The 20855-nt window shown below is 57.9% G+C and overlaps 1 protein-coding gene across 7 annotated transcripts in view; it reads left to right on the top strand.

Moving 5' to 3' along the window:
- Positions 1–20855, top strand: part of CACNA2D2 (calcium voltage-gated channel auxiliary subunit alpha2delta 2) — a 139107-nt gene that overhangs the window by 106687 nt on the left and 11565 nt on the right. For 5 of the 7 annotated variants that reach the window (XM_082413117.1, XM_082413114.1, XM_082413116.1 and 2 more), the window contains exons 5-21: positions 7371–7415; positions 10872–11013; positions 14251–14382; positions 14575–14632; positions 15339–15389; positions 15521–15620; positions 15723–15881; positions 16119–16226; positions 16324–16402; positions 16989–17038; positions 17228–17317; positions 17527–17598; positions 17812–17886; positions 19425–19499; positions 19581–19652; positions 19742–19813; positions 19921–19982. In XM_082413117.1, the coding sequence (XP_082269243.1) occupies positions 7371–7415; positions 10872–11013; positions 14251–14382; positions 14575–14632; positions 15339–15389; positions 15521–15620; positions 15723–15881; positions 16119–16226; positions 16324–16402; positions 16989–17038; positions 17228–17317; positions 17527–17598; positions 17812–17886; positions 19425–19499; positions 19581–19652; positions 19742–19813; positions 19921–19982 (1442 nt within the window). Of the gene's footprint in view, positions 1–7370; positions 7416–10871; positions 11014–14250; positions 14383–14574; positions 14633–15338; positions 15390–15520; positions 15621–15722; positions 15882–16118; positions 16227–16323; positions 16403–16988; positions 17039–17227; positions 17318–17526; positions 17599–17811; positions 17887–19424; positions 19509–19580; positions 19653–19741; positions 19814–19920; positions 19983–20855 lie in introns of all 7 variants that reach the window. The other 2 variants (XM_082413113.1, XM_082413115.1) reach the window with 2 other exon arrangements.

The following is a 20855-nucleotide window of genomic DNA, read 5'->3' as shown; positions in this document are numbered from 1 at the left end:
CTCATTCCACTCCCAGCTCCCAGAGGAGCTATGGAGTCCCCCATGAACAGATAGGCTGCTCTGAAGTGATGCTCCCCAAAGTTGGCGTCCCCTTGGTGGTTAAGGAGGTGCACAGGCTCCTTGGACAGCCCCTGGGGCAGAGAGGCCTCTTGACTCCAGGACTTCCCAGGCTTTAATACACTGACCTGGAAGAGATGCTGGGGGAAAGGGACCCTATCCCCTTCCCAGACTTCCCCGAGCAGCAGCCTGTCTTCCAGAAGGCTGCCAGGCTGGGATCGGGGACCAGGCTGTCACAGCCACTAAATCCTCTCCTTCCGCCAGCAAAGCTCAGAAGGGGCTCAGGTGCGGAGCAAGTGGAGGCGTGAGAAGCTGGGAGCAGGACTCTTTTTGAGGACAGAAGGGCCCAGAATGTGGAGGAGGGAAGGAAAGCCTCATTGACCCCCAGCCTCACACCCAGGTGGCTCACATATTCAGGCAGCTTGTGTTTGATTTGGACAAGACTGGACACACCTGCACCTTTCCTGTCAGAGGATAACAGTAAACCAGAAGAGAGACTGAGGCAGCGTTCCTCCCAGACTCAGGAAACCCCCGATGCCAAGGATGACGGAACCCTCGGGGACCAGACCAGTTGGCAGGGCTCGCTGTGTCCTCCACAGCCGCTCAGGCATGTGGGCCACGCCTCCCAGTGGTCTCTGTGCTAAATGCAGGAAGAGGCACCAAGAGCTGCCCCCTAGGACCCAGGGGCCAATAAGGGGGAGGGGGGAGGCCTTGACTCACTCCAGCTCTGAGCCTGGCACCTCTAGGAGGCAGGAGGGATTATTATCACTACTTAACTGATGAGAACCCTGAGGCACAGAGTGGTTAGACCTACCTGAGGTCACCTGTTGGGGGCAGAGTCTCACAGCTGGGCCGTCAGGTGCCAGGGGGTGCATGCCCCCTAAACCTGTTCCTTCTCCCCAGTCCCCATCCCCCCAGGCCACCCTGAGCGCACACCATAGCACTCTTCCTTTGCTGCCTGGTGGGTGCTGGGTGCTGCCCTCAGGGAGCTCACATGGGGTTGTGAGTAACAGATGTTTGTTTACAGTGAACACATTAACGAACTAATGACTCCCTGGACAGATCCTCCCTCCCTGGGAGCTGGGGGCTGGGCTTTTTCTCGCTCCCCATTCCAGCACTACAAACCCATCCCTGGGCCACTGTGCCTCCTGAGCCTCTTGATCAGAAATACACACAGCAGCCTCCATTTGCACTCCCTGGCCACTTGGATGTGCCCCCACCTGCAGATAACCTCACCCTGGCGACTCCCTGCAACGCCCAGCCTGAGCCTGCGCTCGAGGCCCCAGGATCTGGCTGTCCCTGCCTCTCTCGTCAACCTGCCTCCTCCCTCCCCTCCCCCTGTGCTCCAGCCACACCGAACACCTCACTCCAGACCCATTCTTGATCTCTCCACCCAGAATGCCCTCCGTTCCTCCTTTTGAAAGCCCAGCTTGTCTTGCCTCTTCCCAGTGAGGCTGCTTCTGCTCCCCAGCCCATCAGCCCCTCCACCTTCTGGGCATCCAGAACCCTTGGCTCCTGCTCTGTCCCTTCTTTTGTTTCTGACATACCTGCTTCCTCCCCTCCCCACCCAGGACAGACGAGCAGAGCAGGCACAGGAGAGGGAATGAAGGAATCAGGAACTAAGGGAATGAAAGCCCTCGGCCTGGCTTTCTCTCCCTCCCAGTGTAGGCCCCAAACAGGAAGACGAAGAGGCTGCCTCGGCCCCAAACCTGTTTTTTCTTCCTGACTCTGCAGAAAGCCCAGGATTTCCAAGGATCATCCTATTGGACCCCTGACCCCTGATTTTCAGCTACTCCAAGACAGAAACGGCTTATTGCAGGCCAGAGTGGGCACCACGGGGGCCTAGCGGGAAGGAAGGCCCAGGTCTCAGGGTGTCCAGGGGATGCTGAGACGGTGCTACTTGAGGACCCACTCCCTGCACACTGGGTCACAGTCCCTGCGGGACCCAGCAAGGGCTCACCCCTCTCTGGGCTTCAGTTTCCCCATTTGGCAAATGACCAGGTGGTGTTGGGGGCTATCTGTCAGCTCAGGTGTGATGTGTGAAAGGGTCGGTCCACACATCAGGCCATGTAGGTGCAAGTTGGTGATGGTATGGGTGCATCTCTGGCCACACCAGCCCATAGGCTCTGGGTGCGTCTGTCCTAAGGCAGGAGAGGGCTCTGCTGGCCCCATCCCCCTGGCTTGACCTGAGATGCCCCCAGCTATGGGTGTGACCACAGGGCCAGCTGGGCCCAGCCTTGTTTGCCTGATGCTCGTTGCCCACCCCCACCAGTCCATTAGTCTACCTGTTTGTCTGTCCCACAGGTATCTTGGGCAGGGTGGAGCTGTAGGCGTCCCCTCCTTTCCAGCTGCAAGGTCAGGGCCCTTCTCTTCCCCAGGAGCGCTGAGCTGCCCAGCTGCCGGGCTAAAAGTCATCAGTGCTAATGATGGGCCCATTAGCTGACTTGCCAGCCAGCCCTGCCTGGGCTGCCAGGGAGAGCTGCCAGGGTGCAGACTGTCCATGCCAGGGGGGATATGGGGACTTCAGGCTGCAGAAAGGATGGTGTTTTGTCCCTTGAAGGCATACCACCCACCCTTGAAACTATGTCCTTCCCAGCAACGTTCAGGAGGTGACCAATAAGGAGTCATGTTCCTTCCCAGCATTCAGGAGCACACCCAGTGGCAAACTCAGGCCCTTTACACAAGCCAGGCCTTCTTAGGAATGCCCTTACCTCCTTCAGAAGGGCAACACCTTCCACTCCAGTTAACTCCCTAGAGCTCCTCTTTCTGGCCACAACTCTAGGATTAGCCCCCACTGCCCACAGCACCCACCTTTGGTGCCCCATCACAGATGGTTCCCAGTGCAGGCTCCCCCAGGCCAGTGGCCCAGTGGGCTCATCTGTCTGCCCCATCTGGCTCCTCTTGGCCAGAAGCAGTTGAGCCTGACTCAGTGCTGCCCATCACCTGTCCATGTGCCCAGCCAGGTGCCCTGTGGACAGAGTGACCAGGGCCTCAGTCTTCTTACCTCTGAGGTGGGGAGGATGGCAGTCAGCAGTTCTGGGCACAGAGGAAACCCTTGACCCATGGGGCCAGACTGGAATCCACTGCATGATCAGTAGGGTGTGGCCCTGCCTGTGTCAATAGCACACAGTAGGTTTGCATGCAGACCTCTGAGAAACGGGCAATGGTATACACACATACACACAAACATACATACACACACACACACACACAGTCACACCATTGACACCAGCCCAGGGACTTGGGGGATCCTGGAGTCTGCAAGGTCAAGAGAGACAAGAGAGTGAGGGGAAAATATCTGGATGTGAAGCCATGCTCCTCTCCCTAGTCCCAGGTCATGACCTCACACTCCTTGCCATGGCAAGGGTAGGGAACCTGTAGCCACAGCCCTGGCTGCAGCCCTTGGTCACCATGGCCCTTGTTAGCAGGCAGCACCTCCCATGGCCGCTGTAGACAGGCAGCAGGTGCTTTGGTGCCCATAACACTTAGGGTGGATGAAGATGGCCCGCCTGCCGGACACTGTGCCTGGTGCCAGCACCTCACTGTGCCAGTATTATCTGCTATCTAGACGGCTACCAAGGAGGAACTGGGCCAGGGCATGGGTCGGGGAGGCAGGAGAGGCCATTGGTTCCAGGGCCTCAGTGCCAGCCCCAGAGCCTGCAGGAGACAAAGCGCTGCCCTGGGAGTCTAACAGGAGACATAGCTCTGCCTGGGAACCTAAAGAGAAGGCTGCGAAGGCTGGGCCAGGCCAAGGTGCCGGCTGGACAGGACAGGTGGCTCCCCCGGCCTGAGGTCTGCCCCAGCCACAGGGCCTGCTGCCTGCCTCTCTGCCAAGCCGGTGACAGACGGCTCTCTCAGAAAACCGTCCTCTTGGCTGAGCTGAGCTGGCAGTGAGCCAGGGCAGGAAGGCCAAGCGTCCTCACTGGTGCAGCCGGGTAGCTGCCTGGGTCCTGCACAGGGGCCTGGTGAGCAAGCAGCAAGCAATCAGGTCTGACCAAGCCACAGCAGCCTCCTTCCATGGCACCAAACGTAGATGCCAACTGCTATTCCCCATGCTCACCCCACTCTCACTTCCTCACCCTGCTGCCCACCTGCCAGCATCCCTCATGCTCTCTCTTGGGCTCAGCTCCAGCTAAGGAGACTGTGTGTGTCATCTATACAAGGGCCGTGTGGGCCCCCTAGCCCCACTCCTCATGTGTCGTGTATGCACAGAAATCCACTTTGGGGGGAGGCATGTGTGTGAGTTCAGAGGGGGTGATTCCCCCCACTCCCTGCCCAGTTTGTGCAAAATGGCCCCTAAAATACCACGTAATGGAGGGGGTGTCAGAGGTGTGTACCCTGGACATTAAGGACACACGTTTCACCCCAACCAGAGGGTTTCTTCCACATTCAGGCCCCTCCCAGGCCTGTGAAGTTACAAGCTTAAGGGGGCCACTCATGGGTTGGGTTGGCCCGAACCCCTGGAGAGGCCTCACTCCCTGTCCTCCTAGCATCATCCTGATTTTACAAGTGGAAAATCAAAACCCTGAGGTAAAGCCTTACTGAGGCTGAAGGGTTTAACAGGCACCCTTGCCTCATCGGTGAGATGGAGGTGACCTCCAGGAGTCCTCATGGGGCCACAGGGACTTGTGAGGCTTCAGCCTCGGTCTTCACTCACTGCTCAGAATCCCAGAGCTCACATGTTCAGGTCAGGATTTGAGGCCAGGACCCTTTGCCAAGTCCCCTGCACATAATCACTAGGTGGTACCACCTCCTTGTTGTGTCCCAGAGACAGGGCACTAGTGGTGGACACTGGGCACCTGCAGCCCAAAGCAGACACAGAGGCCTTTCCAGGGACCCTCCTACCAGACCCTAATGGTCCCATCCTGCCCTGTCCCCAGCTCCACATCATATCAAACATAGCGACCACAGCTGGGTTTACACTGTACTTTCACACATGTGACCTTGCCCGCCACCATCCATAGCTAATGCCACTCTCTACCAAGGAAGGGACATGGGCCCTCTCAAGATGGGAGAGGTAGGGAGGAGTCCTGCCCACATGTATCTGAGCCCCTGGGGCACCAAGACTGCATACAGATTCCTGAGCCTCACCTGCAGTCTGAAGGGGGGGCTAGAATCCTTCTGTGTGATACATTCCCCCTGTGTCACTGATGCCATCAACGTCTCATCCTCCACTGAGTCCATGAAACAGCAGGACAAAGAGACAAAGGGAGCCATTGGAGTAGCTGGAGGGGTGGCCCAAGTGAATGCCAGGTGCCCCAGGGACAGCCCAGGTCAGGCAGGACCCAGGCATGGTCTGTGAGGGGAGCCCAGAGGAGGGTCACCGTGAAGGTCACTCCGGAGGCCTAGAGCCACCGACCCCCACCCATCACCCATGCCCTTTCCCGCCCTTGCAGAAGGTTTGCCTAAAAAGTTGGTGAGTGAAGCCCTATGTTCTAATCTGCAGTCCTCCCACTGTGCCTGCCTATTTTCATTACAGAGGGAAAGAGCATCAGAGCCGTGTTTATAACCCCCTTTTAGATAACAAATCACATTTTCTTTTCGCCAGCGACTGTGTTGAATTGATATTTTTTTCCCCTTGGTTTAATAGGTTTGTGTGTTCAGGAATGATCTTCATCAACTGAAACTCCTTATTGTGTTTGATGTAATGTCAGCTTTCATTACGCGCTTGGGTCAGAGCTGGGCCCAGGGAAAGGCTGAGCACCCTGGAGCCTGGGCCCTGGCCCTCACCCCCACCCCGGGCCCACCTGAGCTCCAGTCTCTCTGGACTGGTGGTTGGGCAGGTGTGGGAGGGGTTGGAGATGAGTCGAGAAGGCAGAATGGAGCCAGGGTGCAACACCTTTTTTATCCCTGCCTTAGCTTCCTCACCTGTATAATGGGGTCATAGGGCTGTTGAGAGAACCCTGTACTGCAGTGTGTGTGAGGCCTAGCTAGACACAGCAGATACTTCACAGGACTGAAACTTCGGTCTTTCAGTCATCAGGAGGTGTGGTCTTGCCCAGGCATGGCGCCAGGCCTATAGTCAATGCTCCAGAATGCTTGGACTATACCTATAGGTCCAGCCAGTGGCCTGCACCCCCCAGACCTCTGGTGGGAGAGAACCCCTGACTGTTCCCCACAACTAGCCCCGGTACCAACCACCTCAAACCATGGCCTCAGACCCAGCACCTGGACAGTCACCAAGGCTAAGTCCCTCCCTCCATGAGGAGCCTGAGCTCAGAGAGGGAACAGTGCAGCCCTGCGGTCACACAGCACATGGGGCCCAGCCAGGCCCAGGCAAGGGGTGACCCACCATGGAGTAAGTGCTGGCTCTGTGCTTGCTGTTTTACAGCCAGACCCTTGGGAGCACACTTGGTCATCACCCCCATTTACAGACCACAAAGAAACAGGCTCCCAGTGAACAAGGGACTGCCAGGGCCATGCTGCAGGGTTTTGCTGTGCAAAACAGGGCTGAGGAGCACCAGGGGAGGGTGACTCGGACAGTGGCCCTATCTTGTGTCCTGGCCTTAGGGCCTATCAAGGCAGGGGTGGGGTGGCCCCTCCTGAGCGGGTGGCACCTGATGGCACCAGATTTACCTTCTGGCAGCCGCTGTCAGCCATGCTCAGTTCTGATTAAAGATCATTAAACATGAAATTAGCCCGTTTGTGTTACGGGTCCCTGGGGTGGCCGGTGATTATGATGTGCAGATGGCTGAGAACCCAGGCGGCGGGCAGGCGGGCGAGCCAGGACGCGCGGTGCTAGCAAAGGCAGGCAAGGGCTGGGAGGCAGGCACGGGGGCCGGGCTTTGTTTTCTCCCGCTCCTGTTGTGTAAACCCCCTTGCATTTCACAACAAATCACAGATAATTAATAAGTACATGCTCGTAATGAGCAGGCTTTTTAATAGAAGAAATTGGAAGATGCAGTGTCGAGTCATTATTTCACTCTTTCCCAGACTCGGCTCTATTTTTCCATCTTCCTCAATTCCCCCTTGGTACTGCCTCAGCCAGAGTCTCTGCAGATAGGCTGGCTCTAACCCTACCTCCCAGCAGGGATGCAGTGCAGAGACCCTGATCCTAGAGTCAGGGAGCCCCGGGGGTACCGACCCGGGGTACCACATCCTCCTGGTGCCTGTGAGAGCTCCTGAGGACGGTCTGGCTGGGGTGTGGGTGGGGCATCCAGCCTGACTCATCCAGCCCTCCCTGGATGGCAGCTCTGGATGGGTAAGGGAGCAGTCTCTGCCCCAGAGGAATCTGAGGAATCCAGGCCTTAGAGCTGGGGGTCCTGGCCGCACCTCAGGAGACCATGAGTGTTGAGGCGTCTCTTCCCCACCAGGAGGAAGACATCGTGTACTATGACGCCAAGGCCGACGCTGAGCTGGTAAGTGCCCCCACCCATGCTGGCAGGGATGGGGAGCTGCCAGAGCCACACCCCCCTCTCTGGGACCTCATGGCCTTGGCTGTAAAATGAGTGTTAGGACTCAGCACTCTGCAGCATTCTGAGCTTGGCCTTGCAGAGTTGTGGCTGCACAGGTCCCCGCCCTACACCTCCCACAATTCCCTAGAGGCCCTGACCCCTCCAGGGCTGTGTCTCTGTGGCACCAAGGGGCACAGCTTCACTGTACAGTGTGGGGCGGGCCCAGCCCCATCCCTGGGCAGGGTGGTGAGGCTCTTGGACCTCCTCCCCTAGGTCAGTTCAGGTGCTAGCATCGGGAGGACAGAGGGCTGCTGAGTGCTGCGAGAGTAGGGGAGAGAGGGAGCAGGTGGGGAGGGCTTCCTGGAGGTAGGCAGGCGGGGCCGGGATGCAGGTGTGTTTCAGGTGAGTGCAGGTACCCTTCCCTGTGGTGAGGGGAAAGTGGCTTCCGTGTGCTGACCACCCCACAGCCTGGCCCCACGATCAGTGTAGGCCCTGGGCTAAGTCAGTCTCGCCCCAGCTGTAGAGGCAGCCCAGTCCCTGTGCCTGTTCTTCAGATGAAGGAGAGGGCTCTGACTCATCAGGGGTCACCACCCCGCAAGTGGTGGTGCTGGGACTGACCGGAGAACCCAGAGCTACACTGCTCTTCTGCCTCACTGACTGGTTCACGTCTGCTTGGGCGGCCCTGTGACAGAGAGAAGTCCCCGTCACCAGAGGACTCCCATGAAAGTGTGACCATTTGGGGTGTGAGGGGGTCTACAGAGGAGACAAGAGTGTCTGAGGGTGCAGGGCACATGGAACAGACTGTTTTGGTGAACCTGTCAAGGCCCAAATTCATCTGCCTGCTTTTGAGGCAAAAGTAGTTGAACCCGGTTATTTCCTCTGTAAACAGAGGTGTCACAACTCAGTCTCTGGTGCCCCACCTGTGCTGGCTGGTGCAGAAGACCCAACAGCTAGACTCCCACTCCTGGGCCTATTGGCCTGGGGGGTTGCCTGGGGCGAGCAGGAGGTATCCAATGGCACCAAGAGGTGGGCAGGCAGGAAGGGATTCCTGCAGAGGGTCTGTGGTGCCAGGCTGGCCTTGGTGAGCCTTCAGGAGGGCAGGCAGGCAGGGCCGCAGAGAAGGAGGGGTGGGTGGGCTAAAGCAGGTGTGCTTCCCCCTTGGCTGAGCCTCCGTGGCTCCCAGAGAAGTTGCTAAAATTAAAGCTGGAATCTGAAATTCAAATGAAGAACAAACCTTTAATTAGACCCTGAATCTAATTCCTTACCCCCCTCAGCAGCGGGCTGTAATTTTAGCAATCAGTGCATTAAATATAAACCAGGAGACTGCAGTTGCCCACCGTACAAAGCCCCTGGGCGTCGGGGTGACACTGAGGGGTCTCCTTGGCCAGTCTGGTGCCCGGCCCCCTCCCTGGACTCCCTGCTCCCAGCCCCCAGCCTCTGGCTCTAAATCACTGACTCCCTGCCCCCAGCCCCTTGGACATCTGCTGGGGGGCTAGGGACAGCACAGGGAGGGAGATTCACCCCGGGTGGGGCTGGGCCAGGGTCAGTTAGGTCAAAATCCCAGCCCTCCCAGCCCCGGTATAAATATCAGCACGCACACATTCCCCAACTCTCCTGCCTGTTATGTTGTTTTGTTTTTTTAATCTTTGCCAGAGGTACAGTTAGAGATCTTTCTAGACCATTTACTTTTAAATTACCAGCCAGAAGGTGGGGGTAGGGGGGAAAGAAGGAAGGAAAAAGTTCGCCAGCTGATAGCTTATCAGAACAGAATCCAAATGTCACATTAGTTGGGAAAGTTGGGAGATTAAATTTTCCAGCGCCCTTCATATGCCGCTGACATTTCGGGGGCTTTCTTCTCCCGCACTTCCCCCTCCTCCCAGCAGAACGTGAGTGGCTCATACCTCAGAGGCGGCCGGCTCCCTGCTCTGGCCTCCATGCTCAGCAGCTGCCTGCCCCAGCTTTATCCAGCATCCAGGAGCTTCTGAGGGTCCTCTTAGGGTGTGCCGAGGTGGGCAGAGGGGTGGCACACTGGGTGAGGGGCAATGGCAGGGCAGTAGATGGCTTGGATTTTGCTGTTACAAAATCCAATCTTGAAGAGATGAAAAGGTTGTTTGCTGCAGGCCCTCCAGCCAGCTGCACCCACCATCCAGGCAGTAATTCATTCCCCAGGCCTGAGGGTGCACCCAGAGCACTCCCTGGGTGGGGAGAGCACAGCTGGCTGGGTGGGGAGGCACGATCACCCTTTCCCCAGACAGACAGCCTGGCGGCAGGAACACGAGGGGTGTGCCCAGGACCCAGTGAGCAGTGGGGTCGGCCGTCACGTGAGATCCACTGGGGAGAGGAAATGAGCTGAGCCTGGTGCTGAAGGTGGTCACAGGGGCGTTGAGGGGCAGTGAGGGAACATGTGGCTGGTTCAGCTGCTTACACTCCCTCCTCCCAGGGCACAAAGACCGACCCCCAGCTCTGTGCCTACCTCGCCTGGCTCTCCATCTCTCCTTGCCTCCCCATCTGGCTTTTCTCTCTCTGTCTTCCCCTTCACTCTCTACCTCCATCTTCCCTTCCCCCTTGCACACCTGCACCCGTGCCTGCCCACCCCCCACTTTGGCTGCGGCATCAACACTATAGTCGCAGACCCACTCCTGCCCGCCTGTGGTGGTGGGCGGGGGGGCGCACGGCGCATGCCCAGCCTGCCTGGCCGAGAGATGCTGTAATTGGCACCTGTCAGACGGCTGCGACTCATTTTAGAAAGTCAACGGGGGCCTTTATAGTCCTGCTGCTAGCAGGCACCACAGACCCTCCTTCTGGAGGTTACCAGGTATCAGTGCTAGCCCCTACCCTAGTCCAGCTCTCCCCAGGACTCCCCACTCTCCAGCTCAGCCCCTAGAGCCACCCTGCTGCAGGGGTTGGTGCCCCTCCCCCAGATGAGGCTAGGGACCTCTCCCTGGTGCCAAAGGAACTCCATGCAGGGGATAGGTGGGGCCGAGTTGAGGTGTGTATGTTGCAAAGCTCCTGGGATGGAGTGCTGAGGCCGCCCTGTGATTACACAAGGCAAGTCCATATGAGCAGGGGGTCTGCAGCCCACTCCTTCTCTCTAGCTCCAAGATTTGCCTCCTTTGCTGATAATTGTTTTTCAAGGATGTGAGGAAGGGTTTGGTTTGGTCTTGGCTCTGGAATTTGGGTTTAGCAAATGTGGGGATGGTGGGTGGGGCAGGTGGGTGTCACGGGCCTCCCAGGCAAGGGGTCCATACCCCATGTCTCTCTGTCCCTGTGTCTCTCTATCTCTCTGTCTCTGCAGTAGTCTCTGATTCTGAGATGCCCCTATCTCCTAGATTCTGGCCCCGCTGCCTGCAGTTCTATCCAACCCCACTCCACCATTTCCCAGCCCTGACACTGCCATGGTTGGGGGGTCCCTTTCCACAGGACAACCCTGAGAGTGAGGATGTGGAAAGGGGGTCCAAGGCCAGCACCCTACGGCTGGACTTCATTGAGGACTCAAACTTCAAGAACAAGGTCAACTATTCGTACACGGCTGTGCAGATCCCCACGGACATCTACAAAGGCTGTGAGTGTGCAGAGTGATCGGGAGCAGCCCTCCCCACCCACCATGGGGGCTAGGCCCGCTGCCTGGGCACCGCCAGGTCCCAGGTGCCCATCCACCTTCAGCCCCCTACACCCAAGGTCACACATGCTCACCTCTCAGACCCGCCCACATGCAGGCATCAAGCCACTCTCAGGCACAGCCTTACGCTAACTCTCAGCAAGACACAAAACACCGAGCCTCTCACCCCTATGCATGCACGGTCTCCTGTCCATGTGTATACACGTGCTCACACAAATGCATGCACACAACTCTTCCCCCGACGTGCTGGGCCAAGTCCCCACCTGTCCCCAGAGCAGCTCCTCCCTACCCTCTCCCATTCCCTGGCCCCATGCAGGAAGGGTTGAGGGGCTACCACATCAGATGGGCACAGGACAGGGAGCAACTTCTCATTCACAGACACCAACCCTGTAACACCTCCCTCCTTCTCCTTGGTGAGCAGGGGGAGGTGGAGATGGAGGTCAGGGGGATTGAGTAGAGGGTGGTTGAGATTCCAAGCTCCAGGGACAGTATAGCTTTGCACAGTGGGGAAACCAGGTCACTACAGCTAGAAGGATTTGAGTCAGACAAGAGGATGAACTTCCTGAAGAACTTGGGAGGTGTAGGGAGAAGAGGCCAAGAGTCAAACACTGAATGGGGAACTCTAGCTGCAGGATTTAAGGCCCCGGAGTCTCTTGCTTCTGACACAATTCTATGGGCACCTACAGGGTAGCCTCAGAATCCAAGGGGCCCACTGGGTGGAGGTTCTTGAAGCAAAGGTCCCAGAACTTCTGCGTGGTCTTCAGAAAGCAGGGAATCCTCCAGGGTTCTCAGGGAGGCCCCTCCACCTTTAGGGTCAGCCAGGCCTTCTGGGCAGCCTCAGGCAGGAGTGAGGGCGGATGCCCCCCACACCCTCCAAGGGCCGCCCACAGGCCACCTGCCCGAGCCAGTCGAGGGGCACTATCACAGGCAGGCACGCTAATTAAAACAGGAGCCACACCGCCCTCCCCAGTCACCCCTCGCTACCCACACAAATTACATTTTATATGTTTTTTATTTACTGTGTCACTTTTAATTAAATCTGTAATCGCCTGCCTGAGGGGGCATGGTCCCCATTTCCAAGCTCAGTGTGATCTGAGGGTGTGGGCACGTGAGTGTGTGTGTGTGGTCACAGGGCTGAGCAGCACGCCCTCTCCAGGTGTGTCTCACAGTGTATGTGTGAGCGTACATGTGGTCATGGCTACCTGCAGGGACAGCCCAGCCAGGTCTCCTCTCGGCCCTTGACCTGAGTCAGGGACACCCCTCTGCCAGCAGCAGCTAGAGGGGCTCCCAGAATGGTCTGTCTGCTCTAAGCCTCTCATGTGCAGATGGGGAAACTGAGGTCCAGTGAGGGGTGGGACCTGCCAGGCAGACTCTCCCAGGGCAGACAGTACTGTGTGAAACGTTTGAGAGCCTGACTTTATTTTTTCCTTAAAGAGAAAAATAGAAATTGTACAACTCACTAAGTTTCTAAATTAGGAACAGGACCATAACGTACTGTTCAATAGGCACAGCCAATGCTAGAAATGTGTTTTGTTTTCACATTATGGTCAGTTAAGGGAAGCTGCAGGGCCAGAGAGAAGGGAGTGAGAGCAGAGGGGGAGGACTAGACAGCAGACAAGACAGCAGAGGCCCCCCAGTCTGGAGAGACAGAGCAGAGGGAAGAATGCCCAGAATATATTGTCGCCCCCTAGGCTGTGGGCCGAGCCTGGAGCATCTGTATCTTTAAATCACAACTCTGGGAATTCCCTGGCAGTCCAGTGGTTAGGGCTCTGCGCTTCCACCGCAGGGGGCACGGGTTCGATCCCTGGTTGGGGAATTAAGCTCCTGCATGCCAGGCAGTGCAGCCAAAAAATAAAATAAAATAAAAAATAAATCACAGCTCTTCATCTGCTCTAAGGGTTTCTTCTCTGAAAAGAAGAGCAGAGCCTTTGGAAGAAATGCTCGGGTTCCCGTTTGGGGAGTGGATCTTCGGGGAGAGGTGATGGTGTCAGGGCTCCACCCGGAAAGAAAGGAGGTGGGAGAAGTTGGAGGAAGAAATAGCCCCTAGGGGAGGGGGTGCAATACAGAGGCCTGGCAGTAGCAGGTATCCAACTCCTGCTGTTTTTTCTGAGTGTCCCACACGCAGAGACAGGTACACTGCGCATGTGAGAACATGTGCCACACACACACATTGGGCAGATTTAGGGCTGTCCTGAGTTAGGGGGCTGCATACTGCTTAAGCCATCCCAAGTCTCTGCCCGGGTTGCCGGATGGATGGAGTCCATCCATCTGAGAGAAGCCTCGCTCTGTGTGTGGGGGGATGGGTCTGGCCAGGGCGTCACACCTGTGCAGCCACAGAGGTTGAGGGAGGGGGAGGGGGGGTAACTTGTGGTGGGGGGTTGTGAAAGCAGGACCCATTGGTGTCCTCCTGTAACGGCAGAGTGGTGTGTAGGTATGAGCATGTGTGCCCCTGTGCCCATGGCAGCAGTGAGGCTGCTGGGCAGGTAGGTTTGGGGGTGAGGGGATGACACATCCGGCTGGAAACACAGAGGTTAGACATAGGTACACCTGTTGTATACCTGCATGCAGTATACAAGTGCAGGCTGTGTGTGTGTGTGTGGAAGTGCACGTGCCAGTGTTGCAGCAGGATCATGGCACAGCCCGTGCCCCTCCAAGAGCCCCCGCCCCCACGCCTGCCTGCTCCTGGCCCCAGTTGATTAATCATGGAGCTGAGTGGCTTCCAGCTTATCAGGTACCTTAATAGCTGAATAATTCCAGCACCATCCTCGAGCCCTTAATTGCTTTCTTGTGGCTGCAGCCCGGAGTGCATGCTGAGTGGGTGAGCTCACAGGGGACCAGCTGCAAGCTCCAGGCAGCAGGCTGGATGGGCATCCCGGCTCATAGCTCCCTGCGACCTGGGTGGCCCCTCCGCAGGGGCCACAGGCCACAGCTGCCCTGCCTGATCATGTGGAGCCTGGCCGAAGGGTAGGCTGAGCTGTTTCTTGGGATGAGGACGAGGATGTCTTCCTGGAGGAGCTGGTGCAGTCCCAGCTGAGCCCTGGGAAGTGAGGGAGACCTGGGTAGGCAGAGAGCAGGTGAGGCTTTCTAAGTGAGAGGCACGTGCATGGGTGTCGCTGTGATGAGCCTCAGCGGGGGAACAGCCGAAGCGCTTCCCACCCCAGCCCCCTGCTTCCCCCCTAGCCACCGTCATCCTCAATGAGCTCAACTGGACGGAGGCCCTGGAGAATGTGTTCATCGAGAACCGCAGGCAGGACCCCACACTCCTGTGGCAGGTCTTCGGCAGTGCCACGGGAGTCACTCGCTACTATCCAGGTGAGCACTAGCCCATCTCCCCAGTCCACTCAGCACCCCACCCTCCTCCATCTCCCGGCCCCCTCATCCTGGGGTGCATGGGCGGGATGGTCACCTTGCTGGTTGCGGGGTGGCCTGGCCACTGCTGCAAGGCCTGCTACCAGCCCCAGGCCCTTCCCTGCCTGTCCCCAGTCACCTCCTCTCCTCCCACAGCCACCCCATGGCGAGCCCCCAAGAAAATCGACCTGTACGATGTCCGAAGGAGACCCTGGTGAGCAAGCAAGCAGGGGCTGGGCAGGGACACCCTCTCAGCTCTCCCGCCTGCTCCCCTCCCTCCCAATAACCAGGCCTCCAAGCAGGGCGCAGCCAGCTCTATCCAATTTTCATTTCACACATCGTTGCCACTGGAAAATGGATCCCATCACCCAGGCAGGCCTCCCAGCTGCCTCTGCCCCCCGTCCACGGCCTGGCACTCCACCCCCTCGGGACTGAGGGATTGGGCTAGTGGGGGTTCCCCATGGTGGATGTATCCTCTGTGGGTTTGGCCAGCCCCTGCTGTACCCATCTGAGCCCTAGGCACCCCTACCCTCTGCTCTGCCTCTCCTGCAGTACTCCCTGGCCTCCTCCTCTGCCACCTGTTCAATCCCCTACGCAGCTATGACCCTGCCCTTGGCTCCTCAGCCCGGGCCAGGGGAAATGACAAGCCACTGAGGCCATGGAACAGGCCTCCTAGCCTCTCTCTGGATCACCTGCTCGCCCCTCCTTGGGGTTGTTCACGTGTTGGGGGACCAGGTCACTCATGCCATGGGCAAGGACTGTCTGCTTTATTAAATGTGGTATCCTCAGTGCCTAGAACCCTGTTTGACCCATGCCATGGATGCTCAATAGAAACATGTTGAATCAGTATGTGGGTGAAGGAAGGAAGAACCCACAAGGTCTCAGTGAGGCTGGCCCTAACTGAGGCTTCTCCTGGGCAGGTATATCCAGGGGGCCTCATCGCCCAAGGACATGGTCATCATCGTGGATGTGTGAGTGAGCGATGCTGGCGGGTGGGGTGGGGGCGGGGCTAGGGGCTAGAATCTGCTGCTGGGGAACATCATGGGGGAGCAGCAGGAGAACGCCTGAGGCCGACCAGGCGCCTCCGTGATCCACCCCCCAGGAGTGGCAGCGTGAGCGGGTTGACCCTGAAGCTGATGAAGACATCTGTCTGTGAGATGCTGGACACGCTCTCCGATGATGACTATGTGAACGTGGCCTCGGTGAGTGCCAAGGGCGGTAGGCGGGCACTCCCTCCTGCCCCATGCAACCCCTGCCTGCCTGGGCCGGCCTGAGGCCACTCACCACCCTCACTGTCCCTGCAGTTCAACGAAAAGGCACAGCCTGTGTCATGCTTCACACACCTGGTTCAGGCCAACGTGCGTAACAAGAAGGTGTTCAAGGAAGCTGTGCAGGGCATGGTGGCCAAGGGCACCACAGGCTACAAGGCCGGCTTTGAGTATGCCTTCGATCAGCTGCAGAATGTGAGCCCCCTGGGTGGGCGAGCGGGTGGCCAGGGACAGGCAAGGGCCCAGGCTTGGTGACACCAGGGAAATCAAGATAGATGGCCTTGTTAGCACCCAACAGGCAGGTTGGGCAGATAGCGCCATCTACTGTGGGGTAGGGGAGCCAGAGGGCCAGGCCCATTCTGGGGAAGGAGACCCACCCGTGGACCGGGGAAGGGCTGAAAGCTGCCTGACCCCACACCTACTCCTGCCCAGTCCAACATCACTCGTGCCAACTGCAATAAGATGATCATGATGTTCACGGACGGCGGTGAGGACCGCGTACAGGACGTCTTTGAGAAGTACAATTGGCCCAACCGGACGGTGAGGCTCAGCCCAGGTGGGGGCTGCCCTGACCTGGCCTGGTACAGGGGAGGGCTGTCCTCTGGCAGCCACGGCAGTAACCTCAAGCCCCAAACAGGTGCGCGTGTTCACTTTCTCTGTGGGGCAGCACAACTACGACGTCACGCCCCTGCAGTGGATGGCCTGCACCAACAAAGGTACCTTGTCCGGGTGTCACTGCCACAAGCCCTGCCTGCCGTGTCCTGCCAATCCATTGGGTTGGTTGTCCACGTGTCCTTCATATGTCCAGCTTTCCAGATGCTTGTTCATCCAGCGTCTGTCTTTCTGTACATGTGACTGGTCATCTCTCTATGTGGCTAACTTGTCCATCTGACTCAGCATCTTTCTGCCTATCTGACTGTCCATTGGTCATCTGTCCCTAGCTTGTCTGCTCCTGCATCTGTTTTCTGGTCAATCCAACTCTCCATGCAATTGGGCCTGGCTTCCAGGTGGACTCTGGATGTCACTGCCATCCTAGAATGAGGGAGCCTCAGGCTCCTCCTTTCATCCCAGTTCTGCTTCCTTACACCCCTACACTCACAGCCCCTTCCATGTCATTGGTCCCATTCACAGGGTAATGGCAGGGAGCACTAAAGGGACATGAGTTCAGAGGAAATGACACCAAAAAGAGAGGGAACCTGAGAGACCAGTCAGGGCTGCAGACACACCCCAGGGTACAGGGCCTCCTGTGCCATGGATCCCAAGCAACACCCAGGCCCACCTCTGCCTCCCCTTCCCTCACAGGTTACTATTTTGAGATCCCTTCCATCGGTGCCATTCGCATCAACACGCAGGTGAGACTGTGGGGGCGCCCCTCCTCCCAGCCCCTTGTCTTTGCTTCGCGGGGTCGTGGGAACCATGGGCTGCTGTGTGATGAGAGCGCCCCCTGGTGGCTAATTGACACATGGGGAGGCAGGACAGGGAAGATACAATGGGAGAGGCAGACTCATGACCCCCCACCCCTGCCCCCACCACCTCCCCAGGAATATCTAGATGTATTGGGCAGGCCCATGGTGCTGGCGGGCAAGGAGGCCAAGCAGGTTCAATGGACCAACGTATACGAGGACGCACTGGTAAGGCCTCGGGGCAAGGAAGGGGTGGGGCCGGTGACCTTCCCCCAGAATGTGCCCACAGGGTCAGGTCCCATGAGGGCCCCCTTATGGTGGTAAACCAAACAGAGGAGAAAGAGAGGTGGCCTGTCCCCACACCCTTGCTCTGAACATTCAGGGTCGGGGCATGGCTGGCCACAGAGGTCTGACCCATCCTCCTCCTCTCCCTTCAGGGGCTGGGGTTGGTGGTGACAGGGACCCTCCCTGTTTTCAACCTGACGCAGGATGGCCCTGGGGAAAAGAAGGTGAGGTTCCCCGCTGGGGAAGGGCTAGTCATGCCTGGGGAGAGCTGGGCATGCCCAAAACAGGTCTGGGATGGAGCGCGGATAGGCAGGCCTCTAAACTGGACAGGGGCAGCGGCTTGAGAGAGCAGCTTGAGGCCATGGGCATGGGCAGTTGGGCACGGTGGCTCCCCCATGGAATTGAGCCTGTTGCAGACCCCCTGCCTCTGCTCCCAGAACCAGCTGATCCTGGGAGTGATGGGCATCGACGTGGCTCTGAATGACATCAAGAGGCTGACTCCCAACTACACGGTGAGTGTCCACCTGCCCATCTCCCTGTTCTGCCTCTCCTGTGGACACAAGCCAGGTTCAGCAGAGGCTCATGGGGATTCCCACACCTCTGTGGAGTTCTCCGAGTTCAGGCGGTCAGGGAAGGCTTCCAGAGGAGGTGATCTTGGGCCTAGAACTGGGATCAGCAAACTTCTGTAAAGGGCCAGATTACAAATATTTTAGTCTCTGCTAGCTTAAATACTCATACTCGGGCTTCCCTGGTGGCGCAGTGGTTGAGAGTCTGCCTGCCAATGCAGGGGACACGGGTTCGAGCCCTGGTCTGGGAGGATCCCACATGCCGCGGAGCAACTACGCCCGTGAGCCACAATTGCTGAGCCTGCGCGTCTGGAGCCTGTGCTCCGCAACAAGAGAGGCCGCTACAGTGAGAGGCCCGCGCACCATGATGAAGAGTGGCCCCCACTTGCCACAACTGGAGAAAGCCCTCGCACAGAAACGAAGACCCAACACAGCCATAAATGAATGAATAAATAAATAAATGAATAAATAAATACTCATACTCATACTCAATTCTGCTGCACTGAGAAAACAGCCAGAGACAGAACATAAATAAATGGGCATGGCTATGTTCCAATACAATTTTGTTTGTAGATACTAAAATTTGGATTTCAGATAATTTTCACAAGTCATGAAATAGAAATCCCTCTTTTTCAATCATTTAAAAATGTAAAAACCATTCTTAGCTCACAGCAGTACAGTAACCGGCAGCGGGCCAGATGTGGTCCATGGGCCCTAGTTTGTCGACCCCTGGTCTGTCACATAGGCAGGAGTGTCCTGGGTAGAAAGGAGGTGAAGGCGTACCTTGGAGGCAAAGGAACTCTCTGGGCAAAGGCCTGAAGGTGAAAAACAGAATCATAAGCCAGGGAAGGGACCAGATCAGTGTGGCTGGCCCAGGGCCTATGGCAAAGGGAGTTTGGGACTTGGTTGTGAAAAGGCTGGGAGATGTGTGTCAGCATGCTTAAACCTGAGCCACATGAAGGCCCCGTGTCTTTGGCCTCCATGTGCAGTGAGAAAACTGCCTCAGAGAGGTAAGGGGTGAGTCCAGAGTCCTGCTTTTCTTTCCCTTACACTTGGAAGGGACACCCCAGGTCGTCCAAAGGTACACTCGTCCCCCTGCGCTCTACCAAGATGGGGACCAGGAAGAGGCCGTAGTGGGGAGGGGAGGGGAAGGCAACAGCAGCCTTGTGGGGCCAGTGGAGGTGGAGAGGTTCCGCTGACTGATAGCGCCATGAGAACCCGGGGGAGGGGCTGAGAAGGCCAAATCACATTAAGGTCCCACAGAGCTGGCCAGCCTGGGCCAGGGCTAGTGCATGCGGGGCACCAGCCTGCTGGGCTTGGCTTGAGAGGTAGGCTTGGGGCCGAGCGGCATGTGGGGGTCCCTGACCCAGGAAGGCAGATGGCACCCCCCAGCAGCGTGGAAGGCAGGATGAGCAAGAGCTCTGGAGCCCAGGAAATCCCTGCCCAACCCTCCAGGCCCTAAGCCCCCCTATCTATACCCCCAGCTTGGAGCCAACGGCTACGTGTTTGCCATTGACCTGAATGGCTACGTGTTGCTGCACCCCAATCTCAAGCCCCAGGTGAGCCAGGTGAGTGGCCTGCAGATGGGGGGTAAACCCTGTGAGAGAAGGACTCCTGACTTCCTGCCCTGCCTCCCCTAGACCACCAACTTCCGGGAGCCTGTGACCCTGGACTTCCTGGATGCAGAGCTGGAGGATGAGAACAAGGAGGAGGTAAGGAGAAGAAGAGGAGGAGGGATGGGGGGGGCACCCAGAGCAGAGAAGGGTAGGGGCCCCACCCTTCACGTCTCTGACCCTTCCAGATCCGTCGGAGCATGATCGATGGCAACAAGGGCCACAAACAGATCAGAACACTGGTCAAGTCCTTGGATGAGGTGAGAAGGTGGCAGAAGGGGGACAGAAGGTCAGGGTGGACACCCTCTTACCCCCCACTTCACCCCTGCCTGCTACCCCAAGCACCTGACCCAGCCTCTTCTCCCAGAGGTATATAGACGAGGTGATGCGGAACTACACCTGGGTGCCTATAAGGAGCACCAACTACAGGTGAGTGGGGCCAGGCTGGGCAGGCAGGGAGGGGCAGGGCAGCCCCAGCTGCCCCTCCCTCCCCCCCCACCGTGCGCCAGTTCTCAGCGGCTGTGACCAGGATCCCAGTGGGGCCCCAGCAGCCAGGGCTGCTTACTTCTCACTCCTGGGTGCTCAGTCCCAAGGGTCCCTCGCTGACCCTTCATGAACAAGCAGCATCTCCTGGGAGCGCACAGTGGAGACATGACAGTGCATCTGATGCCTCCCCATTCCCCACCACCCTCTCTACATCCCTCCCACCGTGGATTGTATCCCTGGATGTGTGCACGCAGAATGTCATCCTCAGCACGTTCACCGGCCTGCTCTCAGCCGTTGTCACAGCCTCAGAGAGTGTATTGACTGTCTTCTGCGTGCCCCAAGAGCTGGTCTCCTTCACACTCCAGTACCAGCCCATGACTGCCCCTCACTGTGTTAGTGCCAGCCCTGCTTTTAGCTGGCTCTCACATGGCCTGAGTCTCTGGGGACTATGGACCCCGCTCTCATGGCAACACCCCCACCCCCATCCCCACAGCCTAGCTCACTGACAGTATTCTGCCCCTGTGAGTCTGCTGCTGGCCAGCTGGAGGAGACTGGCTGGGCAGGTGGTGTGCTGGGGGAGGTTGCTGGGGCGAGGGGTGGGATGGGGATTTGCTCCGGGGCTGGGAGTTCTGAGGCCTCCAGGAGAGTTCGGGAAATGGAGGGCCCAGGCCCCTAGGCCCTGAATCTCTCACAGCTAACCAGGGAGAGGTGTCCCTGGTGGTCGGGGGAGGGGATGCCACAGCCTGGGCCTCTCTACCCAGCTCCAAAGCCGTGGGGAGGAGGGTGCCAATGGGGCCCGCCTCTCTCCAGCAGTGA

This window comes from Balaenoptera physalus (genome assembly GCF_965194825.1).
Source record: "Balaenoptera physalus genome assembly, chromosome: 11".
Taxonomy (NCBI): Eukaryota; Metazoa; Chordata; class Mammalia; order Artiodactyla; family Balaenopteridae; genus Balaenoptera; species Balaenoptera physalus.
Note: the sequence above shows the minus strand (reverse complement) of the source record. Positions and strands in the feature narration are given on the sequence as shown.